Source organism: Rousettus aegyptiacus, unplaced genomic scaffold (genome assembly GCF_014176215.1).
Source record: "Rousettus aegyptiacus isolate mRouAeg1 unplaced genomic scaffold, mRouAeg1.p scaffold_m13_p_18, whole genome shotgun sequence".
NCBI classification, from domain to species: domain Eukaryota; kingdom Metazoa; phylum Chordata; class Mammalia; order Chiroptera; family Pteropodidae; genus Rousettus; species Rousettus aegyptiacus.
Genome location: NW_023416293.1, coordinates 5,226,455 through 5,244,706, shown reverse-complemented (window position 1 = coordinate 5,244,706; position 18,252 = coordinate 5,226,455). Strand labels below are relative to the sequence as shown.

Sequence of the window (18,252 nt, the reverse complement as noted above, 5' to 3'; positions counted from 1 at the left end):
ACAGATCGGGGGTCCGAGAAGGACCCCATGGCCGTCTAACTGCAAAGCTTTCCCCAGGGAGAGGGGAAGGGAGAAGGGTCCTGTGCACCCGCTGGGAACTGGGGGGTCCTGACTGCAAAAGCGCATGCCTCGGGGCTTGACGGCGCTTTGTGGGTCTCGTCCCCAGGAGATCTGCGATGATCCCCAGTTTATTGTTGGAGGAGCCACCCGCACGGACATCTGCCAAGGAGCCCTGGGTAAGTGACGGCGTCCAGAGCGGCTGCAGAGGCTGCAAGGCTGCGGGTGAGGCGGGTGAGGGGCGATCAGCGGCTTCTCTCCCTCCCCAAGCAGCTTGGTGATTTCCATTTCCAGAAGCTTCCTGGAACTTCTCGTTCCATGGGAGCCCCACGCTGAGGCACGCGATTGCACAAATGTGCACCGAAGCCTCCTGCGTCCCCTGCACTGGGCTAGTTGTTGAGGTTACAGAGATGCTCCCTCTGGAGGCTTTAGGGGTTTCTGCACGGCCCCCCCACCCCCAAGGTCTCTGCACCTCTGGGCCCGTGAGACAGTCCAGCTCTGAGCTGAGGGCCAGGTGGGAGGGCGCCAGGCCAATGGCAGCACTGAGACCCCTGTTTCTCTGGGGTTCAGGAACAGGGGCTGATGACTCAGTGTGAAGGAAAAGGAAACCCTCCTAACGCTCTCCGTGGTGAGGAAGTTAAAGTACCGGGGTGTTGTCAGTATTTGCAAGACAAATCACCATGGCATCACAACAGAGGATGCAGGACTTGTTGTCACAAGGGCAGCTGCAGTGTTCATGTGGGTAAGAGGCACTGGGCTGGCTGGATTGAGAGGCTCTGACACTTTGCTCAGTGACACTAAGCTCTGGTTTCTTGCCGGACATAGTGCCTGCCGAGATCGGAGCCTGCAGAGCCTCCGGCTTTGGTGTGGAAGTTCCCAGCCTTCTACGAAGAAGTCTCACAGTGGGGCCTGGGACCGTTACTTAAGATTCTCATATAATCCACTTTCGGTAGTTTTACTCACGATAAATACAGCCCGTGATCACTGGAGCAGACTATTTGCTCCAATAAAACACCTCGTTTCCTGTCATTAGCTTCAACTTGCTCCCCAAACTGGTCCATCAGGAACAAAATTGATGACCTTGCATTGTATGTCCTGTCCTGGCCAGCCCAGCAGGGATTCTGATACTCGCAATAACAACAGCTAATATCCATTGACTGTATAGAATGTGCCAGATGCTAAGCTATGACAGCAAAATCTCCAGGTACCATGATTGCAGGGGACCCTCAAAAAAGCCGGGTGTGAATGGCATTGATCGACTTAAATGCGGATTATTTTTTCGATACATGGGTATAGAATATGGGTAAACCCATTTACTCTCTCTTACGATTTTCTTAGTAACATTTTCTTTAGCTTACTTTATTATAAGGATATTATATATATAATGCATATAACATACAAAATATATGTTAACCAGCTGCTTATATTATCAGTAAGGCTTCCCGTCAAGAGTGGGCTATCCGTAGCCACATTTTTAGGGGCGTTGGGGGGTCATTGCCCCTAAATACCATGCATTGTTCAAGAGTCGCCTATATTCCCATTTTATAGGCAAGGACGTGGAGGTCCTGGGAGTGACCTAAGGGGCTCCCGCAGCTGAAGCGGGGACCTGGGACACAAATGCCAGTCAGATGCCAGGCTGTGTGTTTGACCCCCGAGCTAGATTCCCTAGAATTTTCCACCCCTGAGGGATGCAAAACCCTGCAGGCCCCATGGGAAATGACTCTCAGGGAGACTCTGACCAACGCTGGGGGCTTTAGAGAATCTGGAGACAAACCAGCACGTGTCACACCCAGGCTGGACGCCACTGCGGGACTAAACGTCTACTTCAAAGTTTAATGACATCTTAAGGGCCAAACTGCAAGAAACAATCAGAGGGTGGAGGTCCTGTTTAAACACTACCAGGCCATTTGGAGAGGAGGCAGGCGGAGCTTACATTCCTGGGCCGAAATTCCCCGCGCCAGGCACCAAATCAAAGAGCAACCTGATTTAAGTGTAGATCTTCTTAAGCGTCTCAGCAACTGGTCTGCCATTTCTGAGCTTGGTGTTGTTGTTGTTTCTTACACTATAGTAGCCTTTTATATGAGAAGATCTGGTTAGATTACAATCTGAAATGTGGTCCACTGAACTCTCCACCCTGCTTCTGGCTGCTGGGCCCAGGGCTGTTAGTAATGGGGTGGCGACTGTCGCCAAGTCCCCGGAGGCTCGGGAGCCTCAGGAACAGGGGCCGTGGCAAGGACACCCGACCACATAGCCAGAGATCCGGGGCGAGGCTCTGCTCTTAGCTGGGGGGCTGCAGGCAAGTCATCACTGAGACCCTCGGTCTCTTCTAAAAGTGAGAGGGAAGGAGGGTCGACGGGTGACCTCAGAGCACCCCCGAGGTGCGTCAGGGGGCTCTTCTGAAGCCGCTCCTCGTGCATGACTGTGAGCCGCCGGGCTAGAGCAGCGCGGGCCAGAGCAGCGCGGGCCAGGGCAGCGCGGGCCAGGGCAGCGTGGGCCAGGGCAGCGCGGGAGCGTCTGACCCTCGCATATGGGACCCCAGCACCCGTCTGTCACCTGTCGCCTGTGTGGCAGTGCGCAGATCATAGCCTTCTTCATCGCACTAGCTCATGTAAAATGCCCAAGTAAATCCTCGAGGCAAAATTAACTTCCTTACCCACTTTTCCTACCCTGGGACTCACCGAGTGCACCACTGAGCCTGGGCCATGCTGTCCTTGGACTTGTGCATTCTCGACCCCCTGGGCGCCTTCAGGGCAAGGCCTGTTGACAGTTAATGCACCAACTGCCACCCACCCTCTTTCTCAGGAGGCTCGAAGCCTCACCAGATAATTCAAAGCACCTTTGCAGAATGGCCCTCACCATGAGCCATCTGCACTGCAGACCTTGGAGTCAGGGAAGAAAATTCCGCCCATTGGAGGAAGGGCTGGAGACCCAGGCTGGCCCTGCCGCTCAACATGGCTCTGTAATTGCTGGGGACAACCTGTTCTTACAGGTGGTGGCCCCTGGAGGCCCAGGAAACGCAAAAGCTGAGCTCCTCCTACCTTTGGTTTTCACTGGCCCCGCTGAGCTCTCTCCCCCGCCTGCCACCTGCCGGAGGCACCCACAGCTTTGGCCTGATTGGGGGGGGGGGGCTGGCTGCCTGGGGGAGGCCCCAGCAGCCACCAACGCCCGCAAAGCTGCTGAAACAGCAGAGCCCATTTCACTGTAACCGGGCACATGTCCTCAAAGGCGGCAAACGCGGTCCGGTATTTGGGTCACACACAGATTATAACCCCCGGAGCAAAGAGAAACGTATGAGAAGCGTAAAGGGAGCAGATGCACGCCCTTCAATTTAAAAAAAATTTGAATTTTTAAATGTTTAAAATAATCTTTTAAATGGTTTTTAAATTATAGTTTTTAAAAACCATCTTATAATAGGTATCTCTTTAAAATTTTAATAAACTTTTTTTTTTAGAACAGAAAAATCGAGACGACAGTGCAGAGAATTCCATACGCCCCACACTCGGTTTCCCCTATCCGTAGCATCTTACCTGGTGCCTTCGTTACCATTAATAAACGATGCTGATACACTGGCATTAATTAAAGTGCATGCTTTATTTAGGTTTCCTTCCGTTTTGCCTAATGGCCTTTTTCTATTCCAAGGTCCCATCCAAATACCGCACGGCGTTTGCTCCTCCTGTCTCCTCCGGCGCCTCTCGGCCGGCAGACTCTCGGGCTCTCCTTGTTTTTAATGGCCTGGCCGGTTTCAAACAGTACTACTCAGGGATTTTGTAGGATGTCTCTCTATTGGAGTTTGCAGGTGCCTTTTTAAAATATAGTGGTTAAAAAAAAAATAACTAGAAAGTAAGTGCTGGCCGGATTGAGAGAGAAAGTAAATTCTTGTCTCCTAGAGGCAACGGCCTGGCCACCAGCCCCGGCCCCTGCCACAGCCCAGCGGCGGCCCCTCCCCCTCCTGCAGCCGAGCTCGCCCATGAGTCATCGTTTGCTCGCGGTGACTTTGCTGGTTATAAATGCTCCTTTGCAGCTTTTCTGCCCCCGTGGCTGCCGCCTGCTCCCAGCCCCTTTCCTGCTGCATCTAAGACAGTCTCATAAACAGGACAAACGGGGGTGAATCGCTAACCCTGATGTTCTGCCCAGAGGCCCCTGCCCCGCCCTGGCTGGCCAGCCACCACACAGCCGGCCTGGGCCACCACAGGGCCAGGGCCCAGCCTCATCAGGCCTCAAGGGCAAGCATCTCCTTGGCTGTCCCTGACCGCCCCTCCCCTTCGCTCTGAAGCCACAGGGTGCTCATTGTGTGTGTGTGTGGGGGGGGGGCAGTTACAGGGTTCTGCCTGCCCCCCGTGGGCCTGCGGACCAGAGTGTGACTTTTCGACTGTCCGGGTGCTTCCTGAGCCAGGAGCCAGGCCCCACCCCGTGGCCTCGGTCCCCGGTGTCTGAGTCTGGGACTTGAAAGTGTGCCGCCTTCCACCGGCAGACCCCTCCCGCCGCGGCCCCCCACGCTGGGCTTCAGCCCCCGTTTGTGAGCTCCGGGGGCTGAGGAACCTTGCTCAGAACATCCCCCGGTTTCAGTATGTCAGGCCGATGCGGTTTTTGTATGGTTTTTCCCCTGCCTCAGTGACACCTTTTCCAGGAAGCCAGAGTAGATGGGCCCGCTGGGCCCTCCGGGAGGTGAGGAAGGAGGGTTAGGACCGTGGGCAAGGCTCCCCTCCCCTCCTCCGGGGGTCCGTGAGGCAGTGGGATCCGGGGAGGAAGGGTGTGGATTTGACTGCCAGGCAGGAAGGCACCATGTCTCCTGGAGTCCCAGCAGATAAAAGCTCTGATGTCGGGAGTGACCCTGGGCCGTGGCGGCAGGAAACAGGGGCGCGACCATGAAACCTGCGGCGAGTGTCTTCCTTCTGTCCGGGCACAGCGGAGGACAGGACCGGGCTCCGCCTCCTGGCAGGACGCCCCTCCCAGAGTCCAGCAGTGGTCGAACAAGTGAGCGAGCAAGTGAGCGTGCGAACCTCAGGCCCCAGCATCCTCACCCCCTCCTTCCCCCCCCCTCTAGCCCCACCCCCTCCAGCTGGAGCAGCAGGGGGACCCCGGAGAAGGGAAGGGGACACGTGGTCTGGGTCACTGGCTCCTGCTCAAAGTTGAGTCTTGCTGCTCGCAGAAGGGGCCGGGGGCCCAGCGCTTCCCCTCGCTCCGCAGCCACCGCGTCAATGAGACCCGATCGCGTGGGCGGGGAGTTCCGGTTTGGGGGCGCCCTTTCCTGGGCTGCTGCCAGGCGGTGAAGCAGCCACGGAGGGGACGCCCCGGGTGACTCATCAGCCACCGCCGCCCCGTGCACAGGCCCCCCGCGGGGTGCAGGCTTCCTCTAGAGAAGCCCCCCCCCCAGGGCTTCGTCCCCTCCCTGCCAAAGCTGAGACCCCGGCGGCCCCCGCGTGCGGCCCTGTGGCTGTGGCGTCGTGTCCCCCGGGGACTGTCAGATCCCAGCGGCCCGGGGCGGGTCGGATTCGGCCGGCAGCGGCCCCGGTGTCTCGGTCCGGTGACCCCGCATCTAGCTGTCCCCGTAGCGAGCGGAGGAGCAGCGCCCAGAGGACGGAGACAGGGGACAGGCCGGATCGGGGCGGCAGGTGTCTGGCCTGGCCGCGGCTGCTTGGGGCCGGGGGACCCCGCGCGCATCGCTCATTCCCGGCCTCCCTAAGCGAGGGTCTCAGGCGTCGCCCCAAATCCCCGGAGTGGGAGGGGGTGGCAAAAACGCCCCCCTTTGGAAAACCACTGATAGGACGGGGGGCGGGGGGCGTGATAAGAGGCTACGAAGACGTGAAGTCCGTGGGGAGGGCGGAGGGGGGCCGCGGGGCCCAGGCCCGCGCTGGGACCCCACCCGGGCAGCGGTGCCCGACAGGTGCGCTGCTGGAGACATCTGTACTCGCGCCCCGGCCGCCGAGCCCCTCCGCCGCCCGGCACCCAGCCCCTCCGCCTCTTCCCTGCCCGCCGCCACCACCGCAGAGACCCCGGCCAGGCCCCCGGGCATCCTCTCGCCTCGCTCCCCTGCGCCTCGCCAGCGGTGACCCGAGGCTGCTCAGACGCTGGCCAGTGGCGGCTGGGGGTCGAGTTCCCCTCCAGACCCGCAGGGTCACCCCGCTAGCTGGGCCATCCGCGCTGGCCTCGGGACCACCCTCTCGGCATCCCTGAGACCCGGCCGCATGGGCCGGCTCAGTGGGTGCCTGGGGTAGGGAGAGCGGTGGGCTAGGACTTCAGGGAGAGAAAAAAAATACAAAATGAAAACACAGAACTTTCTCCACACAAGACTCTCGCCTCGGCCTGCCCTCCCCACATCCGGCCAGTCCTCTCCGGTCTGGGTCGTTGGTACCTGGCCAAGCCTCCTCCTCCTCCTGCCCCTGTCACTCTAGGGCAGGGCTTACTTCTCCCCCGACTCCTGCTCTGGGTGCTGCCCGTCTCCAGTCCAGTCTGGACACTGCCGCCAGCAGCCCTGGCTTCAGGGAGGCGACAGCCCCGCGGTAGAAACCAACAGTTATATGGACACGTTAATTATAAGTGTCGATCATGCTACGATAGGGGTCGGCCGGGAGGCAGTGCGAGGACACTGCTGGAGGGGGCAGCAAGGCTTCAAGAGGGGCTCCCCAAAGGCTGGGCCCGAGCCCCCAGGATGACTCAGAGAGGCGGGAGCATCCTGGGCGGGGGAAGCAGGCGGCGGAGCAGAGTATGCACCTGCCCGGCAGGCGGCGGCTCGCTCTGCAAGGTGCAAGTATTCCGTTGCGGTAATCCTAGCCTGAATTCCCTCGGGGGCCAGCTCAGAGTCCTAAACTAACAGCTTTCCATGCACCCGCACCCCGCCTCGCCTCTGCGCCTGCCCCTCCGGGACTGGTCCGTTCCTGCACCGGTGGGGTCTCTGCACTTGACCTTCCCTCTCCCTCCGAGTGCTCCCCCACCCCGCCTCTGGCGCGGCCGTCTGTCCTAGCAGGACTTGAAGCCGAGTGCTCCCCACCATACTCTGGGGCTGTCTGTGCGCATGTTGGCCCCCTGGGGCCGGCTCTGCAGGCCCAGCACAGGCCTGGCACATGGGGGTGCACGAGGAGCCTGGGGCAAGACGGGAGGCAGGGGAGAGGCGTGGGCGCCAGTCGGCGAAGGGCAGGTGCCCAGCGGGCGAGTCAGGCCCGGGGAGCCGAGAGAGGCGACAGCCAGGGGCGCTGAGGCCAGAGTCGGGGGCCGGCCTTGGGCCTCGAGCTCTGTCAGCTGTTTCTCCAAGATAAACGTCCTCAGCCCGTGTTTCCCAAGTGTGTGCTTGTGAGTGTGTGTGTGTGCGCAGGTGTGCGCAGGTGTGTGCTTTACTTCATGGAGCGTGTGCTCCGCTGCGACTCGGCCCCTGCCCTCACAGAGCTTGGACCGACAATAGTGACCTGTGCTCCATGGTGACCAGGTGTCAGCAGGCCAGGCGGGCGGAGGCCAGCACTCCGCGGATTCGCTTCCTGTTGTGGAGGAGACAGTGGTCGTGGACGGGGACGAAGCCGGCAGACGCAGACACGATGCTCCCTGCTTGGAGAAACTCCCAGCAGCCACAAATAGCAGTGACCGGCCGCGTCCCGCCTCCCGCCGTGGGGCCCAGGTGGCCGCGGCCCGTGCACGGGGTTGGCCCGCAGGACGGGGACGCAGAGGCGGCTCTGGAAAGTTACTGGCGTGGCTCCGTATGAATTTCTCCTTTCAGAAGAGGGCTCTGGAGCTTAAAGGAGCCATTCAGTCGGTCTGCTGGGGAGCGCCGTGTCCTCAGAGGGGGTCTGGGTGGGCCCCCGAGTGTCGGCCTGGGAAGGGGAGGCCGTGTGTGCCCGGTGCGCCCGTGCCGGAGCCAGGAGGTGGCGGGGGCCAGCTGGACACTGTGGAACTTTCCATCAAGGTAGGCTCAGGTTGCCTGAGTCTGGAAGGGTGAGGCAGCTATGCTTAGTGACCCCAAAATGCAACTAGAACCTCATTTTCCCCAGCAAATTAGACCGGCGGGGGCAAGGGGGGTAGAGGGAGGTTCGGACTTGGCAGGGAGTCCCGGGGGCCCATGAACAAAGTGGCTTCAGTGATCTCAGCAGGCACCTGAGGGCGAGCCAGAGAGAATGCCACTAAGTAGTCGTCGGACAGATAAATACATTAGTGCATGAATGTTCTTCTGTAAAAATTCAGTGCAAAACCCCACAGCCGAGGCTCGCTGGGGGAGAGAGCGATTATCTGGCTGCAACGCTGGAGGGTGAGGCTCTGAAGGGCCCTCTTGCCTGATGTGTGCGGAGGCAGTGTGGAGAAGGGGCCCCAAGCCAGCCTCGCCCAGGGAGTGGGGCTCGCAGGCACCGAGGGGCGGGAAGGCGGAGTGGCGACGGTCCCTAAGGCGGCTCCCGAGCGGCTTGGTAGTGGCTGGGGGTCCTTCGGGCCTGGGGGTGGGAGGGGGACCCCCATGCCGTGGTCACTCTTGAGTTTGCGTGAACTCATTTGGATCTGCAACCTCGTCAGTACTCACCCTCTGCCTTTATTTACTCATTACCTGACACCCCTTCCTTTACTTTCCAAGAGTCTGCTGAGGCCCGGGATGATAAGACAGACCCCGATGCACCCAGCGGGCCCCAGCCCTGCTCCCCGCTCTGGGGCACCCCTCCCTCCCCCTTCCCACCTTGGTCCACACACCGCCCCGCTTCGCCATCACGAGCTGTCACCCTTCCTGCGACCAGACAGACAAAGGTGGCCAGCGTGGCACATAGCTTGTCCTCAGGAGAGACCACCTCTTCCGGGTCTCGATTTTCTCCCCGATAAAATTAGAGAATAAAAACAGCCAGCACTTACACTGTTCTAAATATTTTATGTATTCTCTCCCACTTAATGCTCAACTCTGTGATGCATTTTACTGTTATTAAACCCATTTTATTTATGAAGAAACCGAGGCACGGCAAGAGTAGTTTGCCTGGGTCAGAGCCTGGATTTGAACTTGGGACTCTGGCTCCAGTGTTAACTTTTGAGGTGAGAGTGGGAGAGAAACCTGACTTATCTCGCAAAAAAATACATATATTTACATGCACGCAAAATTAGCATAAAACATTGAGCGTTCCAGACCGCGGAAGCCCACCCACAGACCCTTAGTGTCCCTTTCTCGTCTGATCTCAGCAACCTTCTGGGTGCCACCCCCTTCCGCAGCTGAGAGAACGTGGGTCGGAGCAGTTGGGGCGTGTCCCCAAGTTCACACAGTCCTAAGTGGTGGGAGCAGGATTCGAATCCAGGTCTTCCGACCACGAATCCGGTGCTCGTCCCCACCCGCCTCTGGCTGGGCCTCCTAGATCTATCCAGGAGTCTTTCCACTCTTCTCCCTTCTGGTTTGGGGGTGACCCAAAGCCCCAGCATGGCTGCCAGGTGCCCAGGGGATGGGGAACGTCCAGCAAAGTCCCAAGGACCCTCAGTCCACCAGGCTGGCACTCGCGGTGGGCAGAGCCCCTGCCTGCGACGTGCTCAGTGCCCGCAGAGAGGGCTCCCGGGACCACTCAGAAAGCTGAGCGCGGGGCCCCAGGGAGGAGGGTGTGCCGGATGGGGGTTCCCCAGGGCTGGGCTGGAGGAATACAGCCAGCGGAGGCTGCGAGGGCAGCCAAGAGCCCAGAATCTGGCTGAGGAGCCTGAGTCTGTGGGGAGGGTGGGGTAGGGCCGTGCCTCCTGGGGCTCAGAGGCAAAGGGTGTGTATGGGGGTGCCCCCGGGGAGGCTGCAGAGGGAGCAGCAGCAGGATGTGGAACCAGCCAGGACAGCTGCTGAGGGTGGGCGGCCTCCGGTGAGACACCGCTTACAGAAACCCCCGAGTGAAGATGAAATCACCACCTAGGTGGTTTCCTTCCGACCTCGCTGGCGTCTCTCTACCCCCACCCAGCTCCGGACGGCCAGCACCCTCGTCTCCTGCTTCCCCACTAAGCTGCTTTCAGCCCTGTTCACATTCGGGCGTTTAAACTCAAGGTCCCCTTGCCGGCCGGGGCTGCATTCTGAGTCTGGTCCCAGTGCGGGCTGAGGAGTCTGTCTGCTGGGAAGGAATCTACGGATCTACATCTAGATTCAGCCCCCACTGAACCCCCCCCCCCGTCGGCATTGCCCACCTAGCGTACCCCGGTGGGCTTTTTCCTGGATGGGGAGCAGGGCAGACGGTCTCCCGTCCTCCACCCCTACCCCCAGCCTCTCGAGCCCATGCTGGTTGAGTGTCTCCCAGGATGGGGAGAAGCCGAGTGTGGGCGTTGCTGGGCTGTGGGAATGGCCAGTCTGTCTAGCCTAGGGTCCGGCCTCAGGGGACCCCTCAGGGACCTCTGCAGGGGGGCAGGGAAGAGGGACCGTCTGCTGCCTTTAGTGATGATAACCTGGCCGGCTGCCACCTACTGAAGGAGATGTCCCAGCCGGCTTCATCCCTGAGGGGGGAACAGAGTCCGGTCAAAGGGCGTTCAAGGACGTGTAGTGACCCAGCTCTGACACTTGTCCCTGCTCGTGTCTGGGGCGCTGGACAGCCCGAGGCAGGCACCAGGCTCTCAGGATGAGAAAGGCAGACGGGAGGTGGTGAGTCAGAGCTTGAAGCGACTGAGGCAGAATGTGTTAGTGTTTATCTGCGCCTCACCTCATTCCTCAGAGAATTTAAGGCCTCACCAAAGAAAAACACTCCCAGCTCTCAAGACAACCCAGAGAGGGTGTCAAAACCTGGATGAAAAAAAAAAAAAAAGCATCGTGCTGTCAAAAGCACGATGTTGAACCAGCTGCAGGTGTCCCCTGGCTGAGCGAGCCAGCCTTTCCACCGGGCTCCGCAGAGCTCCAAAGGTCGCCGGCTCGGTGAGAGGTCAACGGGACGCGCCCCGCCCTCCCGAAAATGTGGTAACTGTGCATGTTACGCCCCCGCGCCCCTCACCCTGGGCGAGTCACCAGGTGCCTGAGAAGTCTCCACACAGGACCTGGTTCGCATTTCCCGAACTTACCCGACCGGAGAGCCCATTTCTCGAGGAATTGTCTGCCAGCTTCTCGAAGGGCTGGTTTCTGTCTACGGAACGCGCTTTGCGGGGTTGAGGGCACAGGGATAAGGAAATCGATCGTCCTCGTTGGACACAGATCAATCACAGAGAACCTCTGTCAGAAAAATAATTTTCATTTAGAACAGCAGATACGAAGCCGTTTTTAGCTCTGAGTAATGACGTGACCGTTACCAGGGTAACAGACCGGGGCGGACGGTGATACGGCCGCAGCCCGAGGACACGGACGGACGCGTGGTCCTCGTCCACGTGACCAGCCGTCCCAAACTACCTTCAGGTCGTGGCGACATGCGTCACAGAAGGGGGGGCGCCACGACATTCACCCCGTTTTTGTCCTCTATTTTTAGTTTTCCTCGTTTCCTCTTTTTGGCGTGTCTCACCCACAGCTCTGTACCTTGCTTGCGTTCACTTCGCCCATCGTGGGGATCGGTCCACATCGAGAGGGAGCATCTCCCCCGCCCCCACCCCGTGGCCACACGGTCGCCGCAGTGGGGCATCGTGATTCGCTCCGCCCGTCCCCGACGGGCGGCTGGTCAGTCTGTTTCCGTCCTCCGCGGGTGGACGTTTAGCTTGTTCGCGGTGGTTTTACGCGTCCTCCACGGGTAGGTGTGTCGTTCGTTTCCGGTCTTGTGTCACAGCCGGTGCTGCAGTAGGTGACCTTACGCATTCACCACCTTGCTCACGTGAGGGGGTCCTCCAAAGGGGAGGGGGTGCCGAGGTCCTGCTCCCGCCCGGGGGATCAGGAGAAATGCTTCTGAGACGCCGAAGGAGGAAAACTAGAAGCCACAACGCACGGTTACTGATCTCTGGGACGTGGCAAGGGCGTCCAGGTCTGCTGGTGAGCGTGAATCTGAGGCAGGTGCGGTCAGCCCTTACCTAGATGCGTGACCCTCCTGCACACATACACACGCACGCGCACGTGCACACACACACACACACACACACACACACACAAAGCTGGCACCCCTGCATCCGGGAGGGACAGTATAACCAGTGGGAGCCATGGATGCTTAGGAAAGGCCTGACGGTCATTTGTGTTATTGGTCGCCTGGTCCATACCAGGTGGCTTGTGGACTCAGGGGGCAAAGCCCCTCTGGGGAGATTTCTGTCCCCATCAGTCAGGGACTCCTGCCTTACCACACCAGAGCTGAAAACGCCCACTGCCCACTTGCTCTGCAAACTCTTTAATTCTCAACACATCGAGAAGTCTGCTTTGCTGTGTCTAAAGGCCGAATTGACCCAAACGGTCGTCTCCGAGGTCTGGCAGGCAGAAATGCCGTGCCTTTTAAACTCTGACTTGTGGCCGTTTGACTAAATCGGCAATGCACCTGACGTCCTGAGCCTCGCTGTCGCTGCTTCAGCGTGGAGATGGGCCGTCGTGAGGCGTAAACGAGCAACGAACCTGCAGCTCTTAGGACAGCGGCCGGCACGGACGGAGGCCTCGGTCAGCATGGCCACCGCCCAGTTCCCCCGGCAGTCAGGCAGCAGGAACCCGCAGCGCTGCGTGATGGGTAAGGGAGAGAGGGGAGTGATCACTTCGTGTCATGGAAAAGCCCGAGGCAGGGCTCGCTTCAGGCACGGCTCGATCCAGGACCCCAGGATGTCGGCCCCTCGTCCTCTGAGCGGCTGCCATATGCTCGGACAGGCTGCCCCTGCCCCGGAAGCAAATGGCTTCAGCAGCTGCAGACTGTACATCGTGCCAGAGTCGAAGCGTGGGAGCGGCCAGCCGTCCACGCTTCCCGAGGCCCCCCCGGCAGCGGGCTCTTGCCCCGCAATGGCTCTGGCCACAGCACTGTCCCCGAGCCCAGCGCTGAAGCCAAGAGAATATCACACAGAACTTGCTGCCGGCCGCCGCTGGAGCTGCGGGGCGGGGAGGGGTCGGCGCCGCTGAAACCCCACGGGCTGGGAATGCGGGGAGGCCGCTTTCTCAAAGGGACATTGGGGTTACCAGGAAGAAAGCAAATGGCTGCTGGGTGCAAAACTACAGGTGAATCACAGCACCCACCCAACGGAAGGAGTGGAGGACTCAGCTTGCTGGAGTACTGACGCATCAGGGAGGGATGTGTCTCCGCCCACCACGGCTGTCACCAGCGGACACCGGCCTCAGAGAGCTCCACGCCTCATCTCTCGATGGCCAAGGACAGTCTAGTCCAACGGCGACCGGGACGCCAAGTAGCCGACCGGAATGCAGAGAACTCGGTGAACTTCGGCGATGTTTTCAATTAGACTCGCCCATTGGTAAAAATAGCCCCCACGGTTTAAAAGTTCAGCTCACCTTAGGCTATTTCCTATTATTGTCATGGGAAATTGTTGGAAAGTGGACATTCCTTAAGAATGAGGTCGGCTTCCTCATCCTGTTCCCAGAAGCCCTCAGGTGGGGTGGCAAACCCGCCCCCTCCCCGCCAGCCGTCCTGCGCCGCTGAGGGCCCCCGCCGGCTCGGTGCCGACCGCGTGCAGGGCGTGGTGCTGGCCGTGCTGAGCCCCCACCGCGGGCACCAGACAGGTGTGAGTGCTCTGCACACGCGCGCTCGCTGTCCACGAGTCAGAGAGGAGGACACTGAGGCTCGGGGAAGGGACGGGGTGCCCCGTCGGCGGCCCGTCTGGCTGTCCCCGTCTTTGCCGCCCTCCCCGCACCGCGTGGTGCCAGCGCCCAGGAAGCGATGTGTTCACGCGGCCTCGCCCCTCCCTGACTCCTGGCCTTCGCGTCTCGGGGCCCTTCCCACCGCTGGGCTGCCTGCCGGCCTCTCCCCTCCGGCCTCTGCCCCCTTCGCCCAGGACAAGGCGGACAGCGTTGGACCGCTTCCCCTCTGCATTTCTTCCTCTGACCCCAACTCGCTCCCCTTTACCCCCTGCCATCTCAGAGCCCCTGATGCCCAGTGGGGCCCTCCCTCCGCAGACGACCCCGCTGAGCGCCCCTGGTGCACCAGGCCTGGCCGGCTGTGAGGACAGAGCCCAGCCACCGGAGCTCTGGATCCTGCAGAGAAGGGACTCCCACATCGCCACCCTTCAAAGCATCCCCTCAAAGCGTTGCCCGGCCCTCCCACCCACCCGTCTGTGCACGGCTGTCTCCGGCTTCGAGCCCTGACTGAGACAGGACAAGACGTTTCACGTCCCCTGGGCGCCAAGACCCCTCTGATGAGAGCTCCTCACGCTGTGTTCGCAGGTGACTGCTGGCTACTGGCAGCCATCGCCTCCCTCACCTTGAACGAAGAGATCCTGGCTCGCGTCGTCCCCGTAAACCAGAGCTTCCAAGAAAACTACGCCGGGATCTTCCACTTCCAGGTAACTTAAGGGTCGGCTCAGGCTTTTCCCCAGCAGGTCCCGGGGCTGGGAAAGGTCCCCCGGCCTGACAGAGTTCATCTGTCCCCGGTGACTGCAGACTCCTGTGGCCAAGGCTGTTCCATGATGGACGCTGGGAGACGGCCGGGCGCTCCCTGTCCTGCCCCTTGCAGGTGGCAGAGGGGGACGTGGGAGGAGGAGGGTAGATAGAGCAGGGGCTCAGGAAGTAACTCCCAAGTTTAAAAAAAGAAGTTTTGACGTCTGAGACAGCGTGTCGAAGTGCTTGCTCACGCTCCTTTGGTGCTGGTAAATCAGAAATCATATTTTTAAAAGCATAAGGTGCCAGGCAGACTAGACTTGGGGGGCAAGACGAGCACCTCTGCCCTCGGCCTCTTGGGGGGACCCGCCTGCGGGAGCAGAGGTGGGGGAAGCAGCTCCTCCAGGCTGGGCTCAAAGCCCACGGCAAGCCCTTCGTGCTCAGCCGACCCCGGGGTCCCCTCTGCCACCACGCGTAGTTTTGCAGGCAAAGAAAAGGCAGATGGGGGCGGGGCCAGAGGCAGCCGAGGCGGAGTGGGGGGGGCGCCTGGGTTGCCCCCCGACTCCGGCACCCACCACTTCCTCCCCTGCCCGTAGTTCTGGCAGTACGGCGAGTGGGTGGAGGTGGTGGTGGACGACCGGCTGCCCACCAAGGACGGGGAGCTGCTCTTTGTGCACTCGGCGGAGGGGAGCGAGTTCTGGAGCGCCCTGCTGGAGAAGGCCTACGCCAAGTGAGTGTCCCAGCCGTGGCCCGCCCACGTGCCCAGGGGCCAGGTGTCCAGAGCTCCGCGCGGCCCGTTCTCAGCGGGAAGGCCCACGTCAGCCCCCCCGCAGGAGGGCCTCGCTGTGCCGCCGGGGCTCTGTCTGTTACAGTGACCGGCTCCACGGCATCGGGCCATTTCTGTTCCTTACAGCCCTGCCAGGGAGGGGGGCCGGGATTCACGTACCCCGCTCCGAGACCCTGGGCTCTGAGAGCCGCTTCCAAGTGCTCGACCAGCAGGGTTAGAGAAGCCACAGGACGCCCGCAAGGGCAGTCGGGAGCAATACCCCCCCGCCCCCCAGTGTCCGCTGCGCAGAGCAACGCCTTTCATTATTGAATTGTCGTCTTTTTTAAAGTTATAAATGCCAAAGAGCTACCCGGAAGACCTCCCGTTTTCCGTTACGAGGTAGAAAGAATCAATACAGGGCCTCCCGACTCCCGGGTTCCAAAATTTTCAAAAACACTTCACACAGTACCAGGGAAATCACTCTGGAGATGGTGAGTTGCCCTCGTGGGCACCGTGGCCGGGAGATGCAGGCAAGGAGCATCTGAGCAGAGGGGCCCTGGAGGCGTCGAGAAGGGGACCCTGAGCGGCAGCGCCAGGTGCCAGGGGCGTCCCTTCCGCTTCTGTAGGATCAACGGGTGCTACGAAGCGCTCTCGGGGGGCGCCACCACCGAGGGCTTCGAGGACTTCACCGGAGGCATCGCCGAGTGGTACGAGCTGAGGAAGGCCCCTTCCAACTTGTTCAAGATCATCCAGAAGGCTCTGCAGAAAGGCTCTCTCCTCGGCTGCTCCATCGACGTAAGTCGTGCTCCCGCGCCCCCCCCCCCCCCGCCTCTGGTCTGCGCTAGCTGCCGTGAGCCTCCAGCAGTGCCCGGGGAAACCCACTGCCCCGACTCACGACATTAGCCCATCCTTGTCCACCATCCTGAGCATCACCTGGAAGCCGGAGGTTGCCAGGCAACCGGCTGCCTGGAGTACAGTTGCAGGGGAATGTTGCCGCCCGCCCTTCCCCCTGCAGCCCACTTCCCACCCTCGGCCTCCTGTGAATGACCACCCCAGACCACAGGTTCCTGAGAAGCCCTGCTGGTCCCTAGGGAGGGACCGCTCCAGACACCTTGCCCCCATCTGCAGGGCCTGTGTCTGGAGGGCCCGTGGGAAGGCTTCAGAAGGCACAGAAGGACCCATGCCCTCCTGCTGGCCTTGCCCGCAGACCTCGCCGGGGGGAGGGAGGTGGGCACAATGTCTGTCCTCAAGGCGCCTCCAGGCAAGGGCTGCACCCACTCCCCAGCCCTGTCCTGTACAGGACCTGGTCCCCATGGCACAGAGAAAAGACGGCCTGTCTCGTGGAGACCAAATCTCCGCCCAGCTCCAGGCAGGAGTTCTCAAACTTTCTCTGCAGACCATGTTGAAGGAAAAGATCTTTTCTGCTCGCAGCCTATCTCCCCATTTACGAAGGCAAAGATAACAGCCTTCACCCAAAGAGATGAGAGAGGAGAATGACTTTGAGGAAATTCTAATAGAACAGGAGCAAATTCTGGACTGAACGGGGAAGCAGTCACAGTGTAAACCATGCGGCTGGGCTGGGCCAGACATGGAACACGGGTGGGGGGGACTCAGTGCCTCTGGGATGCTGTCCGGGGTCCGCCCTGAGCACTCCGCATGGCGGGCACTATCCCGCCCTCCTGGACCTGGCGGAAGTTAGCGAGTCGTCCTGCACACATGCATGCAGGGCTCGCCCTCGCAGAGGGTTGCATTTAGCCTTTGCTCTGGTTGTCAACGGAGGTTCGGAGCGGGGAAGCTCAGCTCTGCGTCATCCGCAAGGCCAAGTGTCCTCCTCGGCCCACGCCCTCCTCTCCCGGGCCTGGCCTCTGCAGTCGTGTGCCCCGGTCCCAGCTTGCGGGACCCCGAGGTGGGGGGGGCGGGGCGGGCTGGCCGGCGCGGCAGCCGGGCTGATTCTCCGGGCGCTTGCAGATCACCAGCGCGGCGGACTCGGAGGCCGTCACGTTCCAGAAGCTGGTGAAGGGCCATGCGTACTCAGTCACCGGCGCGGAGGAGGTAAGGCCCTCGGGGCTCGCTTTCCCCCGCGCCACAGCCCACAGCTCCTGGGTGCCTGCCACTGCCCCGGGGAGGGGCTCCCGTGTTCCCACAGTTCTTTGTAAACAGGCCTCGCATTCCTGAAGTTCAGACTGGACTCACTGGACCGTCCCTTTCCTGTCCCTCCCTGCGCCTCGGGCCTCCAGGCGTGCGCTGCCCTCTGGTGGCCGCCGGGCCGGCTGCAGGCGCTCCTACCGCTCTGAGTTTAGAGCCGCCTTACCGGTCTGGACCAGCTCAAAACAAGCGATACTTCTGTATCGTGCTTTACACTCTTTAAAGTGCTTTCACATTTGATCTCACAAAAGGATTAGTGCCCCAATTAGCGTTCAGATCTGACTCTGCCTCTTGCCAGCCGTGTGGCCTGGGCAGGTCACTTACACTTTCTGTCCCTTACTTTCCTCGTCTTTAAACTAGAAATAATAATAATTAATATCCATTGTAAGGTTGTTGTGGTGATTCATCAAGTTAATATACATAAAGGGCCTGACACACTGTATCTAAACTAAGTATGTATCTACACTGTCGCTGTCATTATTACTATGAACATTATTAAGTTCACTGTTCATTACAAAACTCAAACTAGAGCCCAGGTCTTCTAATACACCCAGCGTTTTGTTTTTACTTTGAATTTTTGTTTTATTCTCCCAACACGTTTTTTTTTTTTATTTTGAAAACGTTCGCGTCTACGGAAAACTTGAAAGAGCAGTAAACGTGCACACGCCGTTCCCGTTCCCCTCGATTCGGCGGCTCACCTTCGGCCACGTGTGTTTCCTTCGGGCACGTTTTCCCTGAGCCTTTCAAAAGTAACGTGCAGGTGTCGACGACGCCTCTGTTCTTTTACATAAACCCGGCACTCTTGTCAGGCCCAAGAAAATAGACATTAATTCAATATCATCTCATATCCTCTATATTTACATTTTCCCAACTACCCCCCAAATGTCCTTTATCGTGCCCCTCTGCACCCCAGGATTCCGTGGTGAAGCTTCCCTGAGCTCCTGTGACAAAGACACATCCT

At 60.0% G+C, this 18,252-nt stretch overlaps 1 protein-coding gene across 1 annotated transcript in view; it reads left to right on the top strand.

The window, feature by feature from the left end:
* CAPN2 (calpain 2) overlaps positions 1 to 18,252 on the top strand; it is a 40,358-nt gene that overhangs the window by 4,694 nt on the left and 17,412 nt on the right. The window contains exons 2-6 of the mRNA XM_016122684.2: positions 167 to 236; positions 14,228 to 14,346; positions 14,977 to 15,110; positions 15,773 to 15,941; positions 17,115 to 17,198. Coding sequence (XP_015978170.2) covers positions 167 to 236; positions 14,228 to 14,346; positions 14,977 to 15,110; positions 15,773 to 15,941; positions 17,115 to 17,198 — 576 coding nt within the window. The remainder of the gene's footprint in view (positions 1 to 166; positions 237 to 14,227; positions 14,347 to 14,976; positions 15,111 to 15,772; positions 15,942 to 17,114; positions 17,199 to 18,252) is intronic.